The sequence below is a fragment of the Gobio gobio genome, assembly GCF_949357685.1.
Source record: "Gobio gobio genome assembly, chromosome: 1".
Taxonomy (NCBI): Eukaryota; Metazoa; Chordata; class Actinopteri; order Cypriniformes; family Gobionidae; genus Gobio; species Gobio gobio.
In genome coordinates, this window is record NC_137097.1 from 41,248,800 (window position 1) to 41,263,024 (window position 14,225).

A 14,225-nucleotide genomic window follows, 5' to 3' on the forward strand; every position below is an offset into this window, starting at 1 on the left:
GTAAATGTAGTTCACCCAAAATATGTCATAATTTAATCATGTCACTTCAAACCTGTTTGACTTTCTTTCTTAAATAAATTAAACCATTGATTTATGTTATATAAAATATATATATATATATATACAGGGGCATCTCAATAAATTAGAATTGTCGTGGAAAAGTTCATTTATTTCAGTAATTCAACTTAAAAGGTTAATCTAATATATTATATATACTTGTTACAGGCAGTGAGATATTTCAAGCCTTTGTTATAATTTTGAAGATTATGGCTTACAGCTTATGAAAACCCCAAATTTTAAATGTCAGAAAATTTTAATATTGTGAAAAGGTTCAGTATTGTAGGTTCAAAGTGTCACTCTAATCAGCTCATTAAAACCAAAACATCTGCAAAGGCTTCCTGAGCCTTTAAATGGTCTCTCAGTCCGGTTCAGTAGAATTCACAATCATGGGGAAGACCCACGCTGACCTGACAGCTGTGCAGAAAACCATAATTGACACCCTCCACAAGGAGGGAAAGCCTCAAAAGGGATTTGCAAAAGAAGTTGAATGTTCTCAAAGTGCTGTCTCAAAGCACATTAATAGAAAGTTAAGTGGAAGGGAAAAGTGTGGAATAAAAATGTGCACAAGCACCAGGGATGACCGCAGCCTGGAGAGGATTGTCAGGAAAAGGCCATTCAAATGTGTGGGGGAGCTTCACAAAGAGTGGACTGAGGCTGGAGTTACTGCGTCAAGAGCCACCACACACAGACGGATCCTGGACATGGGCTTCAAATGTCTTCAGAAGCTAAAGAAATAAAGAACTGGTCTGTTGCTCAGTGGTCCAGCCCTCTCTTCTGATGAGAGCACATTTTGCAGAGGTCCCAGAGTCTGGAGGAAGAATGGAGAGGCACACAGTCCAAGATGCTTGAAGTCCAGTGTGAAGTTTCCACAGTCTGTGTTGGTTTGGGGAGCCATGTCATCGGCTGGTGTTGGTCCACTTTATTAAGTCCAGAGTCTACGCAGCCGTCTACCAGGACATTTTAGAGCACGTCATGCTTCCTTCAGCAGACAAGCTTTATGGAGATGCTGACTTCATTTTCCAGCAGGACTTGGCACCTGCTCACACTGCCAAAAAGTACCAAAACCAGGTTCAATGACCACAGGATTACTGTGCCTGATTGGCCAGCAAACTCACCTGATCTGAACCCCGTAGAGAATCTATGGGGCATTGCCAAGAGAAAGATGAGAGACATGAGAGCGAACAATGCAGAAGAGCTGAAGGCCGCTATTGAAGTGTCCTGGTCTTCCATAACACCTCAGCAGTGCCACAGGCTGATCTGATAGCATCCATGCCACGCCGCATTGAGGCAGTCATTCATGCAAAAGGGCCCAAACCAAATACTGAGTACATATGCATGATTATACTTTTCAGAGGGCTGACATTTCTGTATTTAAAATCCTTTTTTTTTATTGATTTCATGTGAGATTCTGAATTTGCGGTTTTCATAAGCTGTAAGCCATATCATCAAAATTATAACAATAAAGGCTTGAAATATCTCACTTTGCATGTAATTAGTCTATATATTAGTTTCACCTTTTAAGTTGAATTACTGAAATAAATGAACTTTTCCACGACTTTCTAATTTATTGAGATGCACCTGTCTGTTAAAGACAACTAAAATTTCATGCCAGTAAATAAACAGACATCTTACGCAACAACCAAAATGTTTATTGAATTAAATCATGATGAAATCCATACAAGACGCAAATGTCACAATAAGGAAGTTGTTTGTAATTGAATTATAATTTTTTGGGGGGGATTGATGAGAGACAGAAAGCAATGCCAGGTTACACTTGAGGAGGAGGAGAATTAATAAAAATAACAAAAATACTGAAGAACAAAAACAAGAATCAAAAACCGTTGAAAAGGAACACCCATGAAATTTAAACAGGAAGTGATTGACCGATTGCTCTGGACAGGAAATGTGTATTCATATGTATTAATATAGTCTAGACCCCAAGAAAGATATGAAACCAGATCTCCAGTCTGTCAGATAAGACCACAAACAAGCTATCCACCAAACTGAATGAGTAAAGGTGATGATAATAAGACTAAATCCCTGGAATGATTGGCTGCTGAATGGACATGTTTGTTAAATCCAGTTTGTCTATGCAGCAACTGTCAGCTAGAATAGACCCTCAAATCCAGAACCCGTGACAATCTGGAGACCAGGATCATAAGTGCTAAAGGTGTTAGCCTCAGTGAAGCGCACAAAATAGTTTGTCCCCAACAAAACGTTTCAAGAATAAACCCAATTCTTATAGTTCATGCTATACTCAAGCACCCCCCCCCCCCCCAACCCCACAAAAAGCGGCCCATCTCTCTGATTGTGTTCCGATACTCTTTCATAGTTTCTTCTGCTTTCATCAGCACAGTCCAGACTCATCTAAAATCAGTAACTCTAGTTCAATGGCTTCTAAGTTAAGTACTGTCTGTAATTTATGGCAAGAAACCCAGTGAGAAAAAGCAAAAGCAGAGTATTGGAACTGGACATGAACACTTTCGGGCCTTTTTAGGGCTGCTGGCCGCCAAACTTGGAGCTAAGTTTGTTGATCAGGACCATGATCTTGGGGTTGCCCTGGTACTTGGCGATGTTTGCGGGGTTCTGCGCCACATCCTGGAACGCTGCCATCACCTCTGGGTCCTGGAAAATGAGAAAGCATTAACAATTTACCATCATGTAGATATTACAGTCTGCCAGATACAGGAGAGGTTATTATGGACATTTATGAATTAGATCCACTAATACTATATGGTTGCTAACTGGCCCAAGTAAACCAAAGTAATAGTGATTAACTACAATCAAATTCTCCAAAGTTAATCAGATAAACATCCAATTATCTTAATGGTTACACTGAGGTAATCAATGTAAATGTATTAAAAGTGACAGCAATACAAAAACTCAACAGTGAAATAAAAAGCAATTTACACTATCGTTCAAAAGGTTTGTGATCAGTACAATTTTTATTTAAATAAATAAAAATGTTCAGCAAGGATGTAATAAACTGGTCAAAGTGACAGTGACTTCCACATTTTCTGAAATGTATTAAATCAAAAACATGATTACCACACAAATATAAAGCTACTCAATGGTTTTTAGCATTGATTATAATGATAAATGTTTCTTGAGCATCAAATCATCATATTAGAATGATTTCTGAAGGATCATGTGACACTGAAGACTAGAGTAATAATGCTCAAAATTAAGCTTTGACCAAATTATTGGAAAGAACCGACTCAAAAAACGATTCTCTCATAAAGTCTTTGAACACCTGTCTTTGCGAGCAGGTTTTTCTCTACACAAGAGCAATATCTAGCCACTCAAAGATTTTACAGTAGAGCTTAACATGAAAAATATGTATAACCACTATCAAAATGTCCATGATTTCTACGATTTTATTGATTGGAGATCAAGGCCTGGGAAAACTATTTTTAAATACCCTGATAATTCCAGGTTTTGTGGCACAGTGATTAACTAGGAAACTTAGCACTTCAATGAGAAAAAGGTTGCCAACTCCTGCTGTAGTCTATGCAATCGTTAAAACTTTTTAAACCTCGGCGTCCTGCTGCTCAGCAGTGTGTGGTTCATTTTACCTGCATGGCCATGAGGACCTCTGGGTCATTAAATAGCTCGTTAAGTCCAGGCATTCCAAACGGAGGAGCTCCACCTGGGAAACCAGCACCTCCTGAAGGATCAGAACAAAGGTCAACGTCAATTCATAGATCTTCAAATGACGTGACATCTGTTCAGTGCATACGAAGAGAGACAGATGTGCAGATTTCTGCTTTACATATTACCTTAATCTGCTATGTCAATATTAAAGGTCCCATGGCATGGCATTTTTCTATTATTTTATAATGTTTACTGAGGTGTACTTATATTGTTAGTATGATTTTTACATCATAAAATGTCATAATTTAGAAATAAAAGGCATTTTTTCAATACTGATGTTTGCCCTCTGGCTGAATGCCCCGTTTCAAGAGGCGTGTCTGCTGTGAGACTTCAATAAAAACGCCCACTGTTGTGATTGGCTGACATCTTTGCATTTGAAATGAGCTGAGGGGGCGTGGTTTAACGAGGTCTACGAGGCACAAGCTGCTGCCAGAGAGACGGATGGACCTGAGTTCACTTCACATCAGTTCTCAGCTCGCATATACTTCAGGTTATTCGTTTATTTCTAGTTGGAGGGGTGGTCACTCATGTCAGAAAGTTAGTAACTTTAGTAAATTATGGATCAGCGCTGACTGGAGACGCGAACCGTTTAGAACGATTCAGTTTGATTTGGTTAACTGATTCGGTTCACTAAAAAGAACCGGTTCAAAAGAATGATTCGTTCGCAAACCGGACATCACTAATGTACCAGAGACTGAGCTCAGCGATTGTTAACAAAGTTATTTATAGTAACTTCTGAGTTATGAGAGCGCTGTCAGTCAGCGCGAGTTTATTTTGTGTGTATCTGAGAGTTCTGAATAAACACGAGTCTCAGTCACACCGAGTCCGTCTTCATCATTATTCTACCAACTTTGTAACACATGCAATGTACCATTACAGCTGTCGAGATGAACGAGTTAGTAAGTGTTGATTATAGCATTATTTTTAGATATTTTCCTATCATATGAAAAGTGTCAGTGACGCGCATTGAGTACACAGCACAAACAAAGACACAACAGCAGTAATCGAATGTAATCCAGTTTATTGTGGGGCTAGGCTGGCTAGCCCGGATATGCTCACGCTTACCCTCCTTCTGCTTAATCTCACGCCGCGTTTGGTGCCTCCGCTGTGGGCCAGATGCAGTACTGGGGGTCGGGGATGTTGAAAGCCGACCGGCCAGTGCAGCCCGAGCTTCGGCGTGCGTGAGGTTTATCTCTAAATATGTTACTCTGCTGATGTTGAGCAGAAACGACTGTATGCACATTTTAGAACCGATAGACGCGACGAGGACGTACAAAAACACTGACTCACAAGATAGAAAACATGAAAACACCGTTCTGTCTGGAGAGAGAGAAGCTGCAGTGTGTGCACGAATAATAAATAATTAGCTACACATCAGAAATTACTGATCACAGATCAGAAGGAACTGAAAAAGACTTCTGTTTTCATTTGTACATCCAAACACTGAGAAACTGGCATGCCTCGCTCGTTTAAAAGCCATGATCTCTCGAGGACAAACAAATATAGCGCTTGCATGGGCGTGCCAAATTCTCTGGGCGGAGGAAAGGGAGGTAATCTTTCCTGTTTTGACTTCATAACAGGAGACTTCAGGATTGGCTAGTCTGGCCTGTCATTTTCTCAAGGGCAGAGAGAGACAGCCAGAACTCGGGTTTACACCGATCAACATTTCTATCCACTTGGGGACAATATTCAGGCTAGGGGAACTCATATTAATGTTGAAAAACCTCATGAAATGAAAATTTCATGCCATGGGACCTTTAATCTCTTTTAATTTATTTTAGTAGTGCACTTCTCTGAATAAAACATGGTTTATTATATATACATAAATTGTTTAAATGGAGGATACCTGGGAATCCTGGGAAGCCTCCATGTGCCCCTCCAGCTTGTTGTCTGGCTTCCTCTTCCTGCACACACAGATGCACATTAACGGATCAACTCTGCAGGAAATAATGATTCAGTGGCTTGATGCAAATCAGTTCATTTCTCACCCTCTGTGCTTTCTCATGCTCCTCCCTCGCTTTTTTCACTCGTTCTTGCCGTGTTCTGAGCTCCCGTTCCTCTCGCTTGCGATCATATTTGCGCCTGTGCTCAATGATTTTGTTGGCCTGTGGGGGAGCGGTAGGATTAAATTAGACATTTAAGGTTTTTTTGTTACCAATTTTTGCCCACTTAGTTTTTTTTTTTTTAAAGAAGTAACAGTAAAATGCTTTAATTTTCATTTTTGGGTGAACTACCCCTTTAAATAAAATCTTAAAACTGAAACTATTACGATTTTTTTAAATTAAATTACATGATGTTAGAGCTGGGGGCCGGTATGGAAGCTTGTTTCCGCCACAAAATAAAAAAATGTAAAAGATATTTGCGACTGAATACCTCACAATTGTGACTTTATAGTTAGCAATTGTGACTTTATATCACGCAATTATGAGAAAAAAAGTTGCAATTACGTTTATTTTTTATTCTGTGGCGGAAACAAGCTTTCCTAGGCCGGGGCCCACCAAGGGGTCTTAATAAACTTCCAATAGGGCCTAATAAATTCCTAATATTGTGTTGGTCCCCCTTTTGCTGCCAAAACAGCCCTGACCCATCAAGGCATTGACTCCACTAGACCCCTGAAGGTGTGCTGTGGTATCTGGCACCAAAATGTTAGCAGCAGATCCTTTAAGTCCTGTAAGTAGTGAGGTGGGGCCTCCATGGATCGGACTTGTTTGCTCAGCACATCCCACAGATGCTCGATTGGATTGAGATCTGGGAATTTGGAGGCCAAGTCAACACCCCAAACTCATTGTGCTCCTCAAACCATTCCTGACTCATTTTTATTTTGTGGCAGGACGCATTATCTGCTGAAAGAGGTCACAGCCACCAGGGAATACAGTTTCCATGAAAGGGTGAACATGGTCTGCAACAATGCTTAGATAGGTGGTGCAGGATGGCAGGACCCACGGTTTCCCAGCAGAACATTGCCCAAAGCATCATTGCCTTCTTCCCATAGTGCATCCTGGTGCCATGTGTTCCCCAGGTAAGCGACACACACGCATCCGGCCATCCACGTGATGTAAAAGAAAACGTGATTCATCAGACCAGGCCACCTTCTTCCATTGCTTCGTATCCAGTTCTGATGCTCACGTGCCCACTGTTGGCACTTTTTTCAGAGGACAGCGGTCAGGAAGGGCACCCTGACTGGTCTGTGGCTATGCGGCCCCATGCGCAACAAACTGCAATGCACTGTGTATTCTCACACCTTTCTATCAGAACCAGCATTAACTTATTGAGCAATTTGAGATACAATAGCACGTCTGTTTGATCGGACCACACGGGCCAGCCTTCACTCCCCACATGCATCAATGAGCCTTCCTTGGCCGCACATGAAACTGTCGCCGGTTCACCACTGTTCCTTCCTTGGACCACTTTTGATAGATATTGACCACTGCAGACCAAGAACACCCCACAAGAGCTGCAGTTTTGTGAACAGGACAGCAAGTCTTTGTTGTGTATCAAGAGCTATGGTATCCAGGGTAATGTCAGCATATGGCCACATAGGACAAACCACATCCCACAGAAATAACGGTCGACGCAAGAGACAGCTGTCTGAAAGGGATGTGCAGGTACGAACCTGGATTGTATGCAAAAAACATAAAACCACAGCTGCCCAACTCACTGCAGAGTTAAATGCTCAACTCGACTCTCCTGCTTCCACCAAAACTGTCTGTCGGGATCTTCACAGAGTCAATATTCATGCTTGGGCTGCTATAGCCAAACCTTTGGTCACTTATGCCAATGCCAAATGTCGGTTTCATTGGTGCCAACAGTGCAAATCTTAGGCTCTGGACAATATAAAACATGTATTGTTCTCTGATAAGTCCACCTTCACTGTATTTCCCACCTCTGTGAGAGTTACGGTGTGGAGAAGCTCAACACCCAGACTGTTGCTGCCCAGAGTGAAGCACGGGGTGGATCAGTGATGGTTTGGGCTGCAATATCATGGCATTCCTTACGGTGCTGGATGGGTGTACTACCGAACCGTTCTGGAGGACCAAGTGCATCTAATGGTTCAAACATTGTACCCTGAAGAGGTTGTCGTGTATCAGCATGATAATGCACCAATACCATACAGCAACACTTGTGACAGAATGGTTTGATGAACATGAAAGTGAAGCTGAACATCTCCCATGGCCTGCACAGTCACCAGATCTGAATATTTTTGAGCCACGTTGAGGTATTTTGTAGAAGAAAGTCAGAAAATGTTTTCCTCCACCAGAATCACACTGTTCTGGAAGAGGCTCTCTGACCACTGACTTGTATTTGTCATTCCCGAAACGAACCGATGCTGCATTGGCTGCAAAAGGAGGCCCTACACCTAACTAATAAATTATTGTCTAAAACCAGGTGTTTCAGTTTCGTGTCCAACCCCTTATGCCAAGCTATAACATATTTTATCTGGTAAAAATTGGGGGTGGATGGTGGCCTTCAAATATTGTGGTGGACAACGGGGGCCTTGAAATCAAAAGGGTTAGAGAGTTTTCTGGATGTCAATTTCCATAACGGTTCTCCAAAAAATAAATCACACCAGCTCAGATGTCCTCGTGGAAGGGTCATAAACAAGAGTTCGGCACCGATACCTTTGGTTGGACTTCTTTCAGCATGGCACTGGCCTCGTCATCATAATCCAGTTTACAGGCCATCGCAAGGTCTCGAGCGGATTCCTCCCAATGGCCAAGCAACCTGTGAGAACGAGAGATCATCAGCAGGAAAACACTGAGCACAACACAAGTGAAGTGTCAAACCAGAAATTACGTCTCGTCCATGAAAATGTACTGCAGTCTGTTACCTGTGTGCCTTTCCCCTCCATTTATAAGGCTGGGCTGAGTCTGGGTTGATGTCGATGGCTCTGTCACAGTCTCTGATGGCAGCGTTGGGTTTCTGCATCTTCACATAAACACTGAATGACACAAACAGATACAAGCAATCAGCCGCGCAGGCAATCGGAAAACAGGTCAGGAAAAAAAAACATAGCAGGGATTGGTTGATACCTGGCTCTTTTGGCGTACAAAATGGCCAATTTTGGGTTGAGTTGGATGGCCTCCGTGAAGAGATCGATAGCTTTCTGTAGGTCACCTGAAAATTTGATATGCTTTGTTCAACCCCATGATTTTATCACAAATTATTACCACAACAAAGGAAATGTAAACTAAGTTCACATCATTGCCATTTTAAGTAAGGGGCAGCTCACCATCTCCCAACATTCCGATGGCTTCCATCTTCTTCTCGTTGGCCTGGTCCATCATCTCATCTGTGATCTGAGATAAAAGGAAGCAGTTCCATCATCCCGTTAGTATAATTTCCCTTTATACTAAGAGCATGATTAAAGCCTTTAACAAACTTTGATCACAAGCAGATACAGTAAATCCCAGTCATTTAAGACTATTTTTGAAAGAGCAATCTAACACAAAAGTCTTGGCATCAATGGTTGTTTACAATGACCAACATTTACAATCTCACACTGTTTAAACAGATTTTCCATTGATTTTAAGTGGATCACACCTGGTCAAATTATGGTATTCAAGGCTTGCTTAAAAAAAAAAAAACTCATAACTAGTTTCTCATGACCATTTTCTACTTTCTATGTGTCCCGTTTTGTGCTATAGAATCTTTAAGACTTCTATCTAAACACCTTCTTTGCATGTGAAATGAGCAACTGTGGTTTCCTGTGCTGCTTACTACTACATCGTGACCTGAAAACCCTGACTCAAATATCTGAACACTAAATAGGAATTGTTGAGGTGTAAATGTGGGCGGTCATGTGTTCATATCTGTTTGAGCTCAAAACACTGCATATTTCAGTCCATCAGGTCTTTTGTCTGATTTCTGTAACCTAAAATTACTGAATTTGCTGCAGCTTTTCTTAAACATTGCTGTAATATTTGTTGTATTTTTTTTTAGATTAGAAACTCACCAATAATCAGTATGTATTTAAGTAGTTAGTATTAGAAACAGTAAGAGTACAATTACACTGCTGACAATACAGAATTGTGCTAGACACAGATGCAATGTAACTGATTACAAATTATACATTTCAAATGGTTTAAATGTATTATTTAATGTTTTGACATTTAACACTTATATTATAGTCTATTGTTGTGATATTGATTTTGCTAATTTTACAGCGTGCATGGGAAAAAAATGCAAGCTGCCACAAATAATTAAGTGATTGCTCGAATTTGCATTCGTTCTTGCAATTTCAAGATCGCAAAATCCTAAAGGAACTGGCTTTGAGTTTGGCACATTGCAGTATGCTATCATAGTACAAAGAACTTTTATCTCACAGGAGAATGGAAATTAGATTTATGATATGAGCTCTTTATTGCTACAAATAAAATGCCCATTGTGAATTCACTGCATTTACCTCCAGGTTCTCGTAATCGCCCATCTCCTGAGGATCATCTGTGTCAGGCTCAACCACTCCTTCATTGTCAATTTCTGGAGAAATGAATGCCAGTTCACGTTCACATAACAGCAACAATCAATAAGAAACTTTTGTTACAAAATAAGAGCATTTCTCAAATCATTCAACCATAAATAAGTAATTAAATATACAGGTCATACATTTTTTTTAAAAGAAATACATGCCCTGTAGACTTGCTACGATAGTCGGTGTTGCCGGTGTTACTGGTGTTCAGACTCAACACCGGTTACATCACTTGCCCACCGTGGCACCGCCCCCACCGTCGTTTAATTTTTTTTTGTAGTAATAAAATAATTTAGTTCAGTTAGAGAATAGACAATAAAAATAAAAACTGAACGCGTGTCCAACCGTGAGTCTCGGCACAAACGCAGCAGGATTTCATTCATCACGAGAGTGAGGAGCTGACTGAGATGATCGCGGAAGATTTGCTTTCAAAGCGAAATGTAAAAGCGCCCATTTAAGGGAGTTTGTCATTGTACTGTTTTGTTGTTGTGTCACATGTCGAAAATGTCCTCCTAATACCCTGTGTATGTAATAAGCACAGTGCATGCATGTTGTATATAGGCACATATTACTAATGCACTCTTTAAATAACAAAAAAATAAATACTGCGCTATTGACTTTAGACAACCTTTAGGTTTTGTTGGTCAATGGCGCAGTTGTTTTCAATTGCCTCAAAATAGCAACGCGCCAACAATGCGCTGAACACACCTCGTTTTCAGATCAGCAGGCCCATGGCCGAACAGAGGGGTGCGAGTGCAATTGCTATTTAAACAACATGGCGCTGGATATGAAAATTATAACTGTGTTGGGCTGAACTTAGCAAAAAATACTTGCGTAGCGTCTGGCGTCGTATTGCGCCAGGTGTATGATAGGGCCCTATGAGTTGAGGCATTTAAGAAAATTAGACATTCAGCCCAACATGGTAATAATTAAATAATAAAAAAAAAAGATTACAATGTGAAATCACACCATAGGCTATATAGACACTTAGAGATCTCTATAAAGTAAAAGAACATAAAATAATAGAGTAGCCAAATATGTGCCATTACTAAATGCGGTTGTCTCTCCTGAAACTCTGCAGTGTAGCCTATATGGTCGATGATCCTCTTAGCAGCATGAAAGATGAAACTTTTATTCAAATTGTGAATAGATAATATACAGAAAGCGAGCAAAGAGCACTCCTTTTATGACTGAAGCTGTCAATCACTTCAGTTGCAGCGCACAGACACTGTGCTCAGCAGAGCGTGAACACAAATAAGCATGGGACCGTTTGAAAGCAGTTGCCTATCAGTGGGTACCGAATTCCGAATCGAGTCTAAATAGTCTTGGCTATTGGCCGTCTGGTCTGCCCGTGCTTATTGATTCCCGACCTGCGCCGCAAATGACCACGTAAATATTATTCCACCAGTTATATCAAATATTAGCGGTTCACCCATCGGGTTCTTTACGTTCAGAAGTTTAGCTATAACATTACCTCTGCACTCAAAAGATTTCAGTCTCTATTTAAAGTCTCCATGATACTGCAATACTGACATTTTAGAGCCTGGATATCAACTTCACATCACTCTGTTGGCATCGGTTTCATTGTCTACTAATTGCCCTAGTTTGAATATCAAAAAGCCAGGCTCACGCTGCCATTGAGTGAGAAATCATGAGACGGGTGACATCAGCAAAAACTGGAAAAAGTTTAGAGCTATTACCAAGCCATAATGAAAGGCCAGAGCGATGGCATATCAAGATGGCATATGAGGAGCAAATAAAAGATATTAAAGGAGATATTGGAGTCAACATACCCACTTCACTCTCTTCAGTCTCAGATGCCGGAGCAGGTTCGTGTTCTGAAGCTGCTTTGGGAGCCCCGTCACATGGACAGCCTCCCTACAAGCACATGAAAACACAGACAACAATAATCTTTTAGTAAAAAATCACTTTAGTAAAAACAGCCCTGCCACAGTAACAGCACAGTCCGGATTAATCTAAACCAATGATAACGTTACATATGATTTCTTGTTCTAAATTTGTTTCAATATGAAATATATACCTTAAATTTTTGTTTATACTTTGCATCTAGTATTCATCATCCAAAACTGATCTTGATTTTGGACACATTTCATGTTTTACCATCAGGCTATCAAGGATATTTTAGCGGATTCACTCTGCATTTAGATGCGGTTGTCTCTCCTGAAACTCTGCATTGTGGCCTATACGTGGTCGGTGATCCTCTTAGCAGCATGAAATATAAAACTTGTATTCAAATTGCAAATAGATTATATACAGATAGTATATAGTCTGGTTCACTATCTTTGTGGAGATTCTGCATAGACATAATGGTTTTTATACTTTACAAACTGTATGATTTATCCCCTTACCCTACCCATCACACAAAACTTTCTGCACTTTTACATAAAAAAAAAACATAATTCTGTTTGATTTATACGCTTGTTTCCTCATGGGGACTTCAATTTAGGTCCCCACGGTGACACGAGTCCCCATGAATCAGTGTGCCTTCAGGTTGAAGTCCCCACCGGGATAGCAAAACATGAACGCACACACACACACACACACACACACACACACACACACACACACACACACACACACACACACACACACACACACACCATATGTATTTATTTGATAACGAGCAATAATGCCAGTGTATTATTGATTCATTTTCCTACCTTGCATGATGAGCTGTCGTTCTTTGATGGTATTGGTACGTTTGCTCCCATTCTATAACAAAGTAACATATTTGAATTTTACAATTGTCATACAGGCACGCTCTATGTGTCTGTGGCTCCACTGAAAAGAGATGAAGCTGGAACTTTCTGAGAGCCACATGTCATGCAGGATGTGGGTGTGACTGCTCACACAAGCCCTAAACTTCGGCATTATTACACAATGTATGTCGTACTTAATCATTATTATAACATTTGAAATCAATGCTAAATATACGAATCAATATAACTCGGATCCAAAAGCCACTGACCCCTGCAGCCAGGTCTTAAAGAAGCTCATCTCGGGTAGATGCAGTAAGGATGGATTCTCTTTGCACAGCTGCACAAAGGCCTTTAACTCCGACACTTTCCGTGAGTCCATATTCCACAACAGGAATCCAACTCAAGCAGAGAAAGCAATGTGCTGGAAAACAAGGAAGCGAGCATTATTATTCCCGTCATATGACGTGACCGATCACCACCCGAGATCAATAAATGATGCATAGTACCACGGCCAAAAACGCAAAGGAACGGTCTAGTAATGCAACAGTGCGGTAAATAACCAGTAATTAGTGGTGCACGGGATTAACGCACGCGCTGCATCGAAGCTTCTGGAAATAATGATCGAGGAAGCGCGATTTGTTAAATAAGCTTGGTATTTAAATCATTGTTTTATTCAACTGTCTCAATAAATGTTAATTGTAAAACGAATAAAACATTAATGCTGTACCTGAAAGAGCAAAGTCCCTAAAACGCGCTTCCCAGGCTGCGATTTGAGGGTCGCGAGATTGAACTCGCTCTGCACGCGCGAGTCAGTGAATGAACGCGAGACTGTGAATTTTGCGCAGGCGCGAATTAAACCACTCGCTACTACGGCAAAACCAAAACAACAAGGGGTCCTTCTGGCATTGCGTTCAAGACTCACTTTACTGTAATGGGAAAATGTACCCCTTACCTTAAAACAGTTTAAATTATATTATATTATGTATTTGACTAAACTTTATATACATACATGCCCATTTACTCAATCTCAAATCCAATTTATTTGACTTAATGAGTGACAGCATAAGAGAACCCAATCAAAACACTTTGATTAATAAAGGGGGAAAAAATGACAGATATGTAAATTCTGTTCAGAAAAATACACCTCATAAATATTGAATTAGAATTTCCATTTAAGATTATTAAAAAATTATATATTATCCCTGTAGCTATTTCAGGAGAGAGATGTGTTTGATATTTATTAGGGGTGCTCCGATCGATCGGCAACCGATCATGATCGGTCGATAATCGCTTTGGGATGGTTGATCGGCGGTCTCCAAAAAGGC

General features: G+C 40.5%; 1 protein-coding gene across 1 annotated transcript; it reads right to left on the reverse strand.

Moving 5' to 3' along the window:
- Positions 1 to 1,690: 1,690 nt before the first annotated feature.
- Positions 1,691 to 13,739, reverse strand: st13 (ST13 Hsp70 interacting protein). Its single transcript, XM_079820520.1, has 13 exons — positions 13,628 to 13,739; positions 13,170 to 13,321; positions 12,862 to 12,913; positions 11,974 to 12,058; positions 10,118 to 10,191; positions 8,945 to 9,011; positions 8,745 to 8,829; positions 8,543 to 8,653; positions 8,334 to 8,436; positions 5,703 to 5,819; positions 5,561 to 5,618; positions 3,636 to 3,727; positions 1,691 to 2,685 (listed from the first exon to the last, which is right to left on the reverse strand). Exons 2-13 carry the CDS (start codon positions 13,277 to 13,279, stop codon positions 2,554 to 2,556), a joined length of 1,086 nt encoding a protein of 361 aa, XP_079676646.1. The 5' UTR covers positions 13,280 to 13,321; positions 13,628 to 13,739; the 3' UTR covers positions 1,691 to 2,553.
- Positions 13,740 to 14,225: the final 486 nt, after the last annotated feature.

Excerpts from the sequence above, each read along its gene's own strand:
- st13 (XM_079820520.1), bottom strand. The coding sequence starts at position 13,279 with ATGGACTCACGGAAAGTGTCGGAGTTAAAGGCCTTTGTGCAGCTGTGC. Across the intron at positions 9,012-10,117 it reads GCGATTACGAGAACCTGGAG|ATCACAGATGAGATGATGGA; the intron begins GTAAATGCAGTG and ends CTTTTATCTCAG. Across the intron at positions 5,619-5,702 it reads AGCATGAGAAAGCACAGAGG|GAAGAGGAAGCCAGACAACA; the intron begins GTGAGAAATGAA and ends CTGTGTGTGCAG.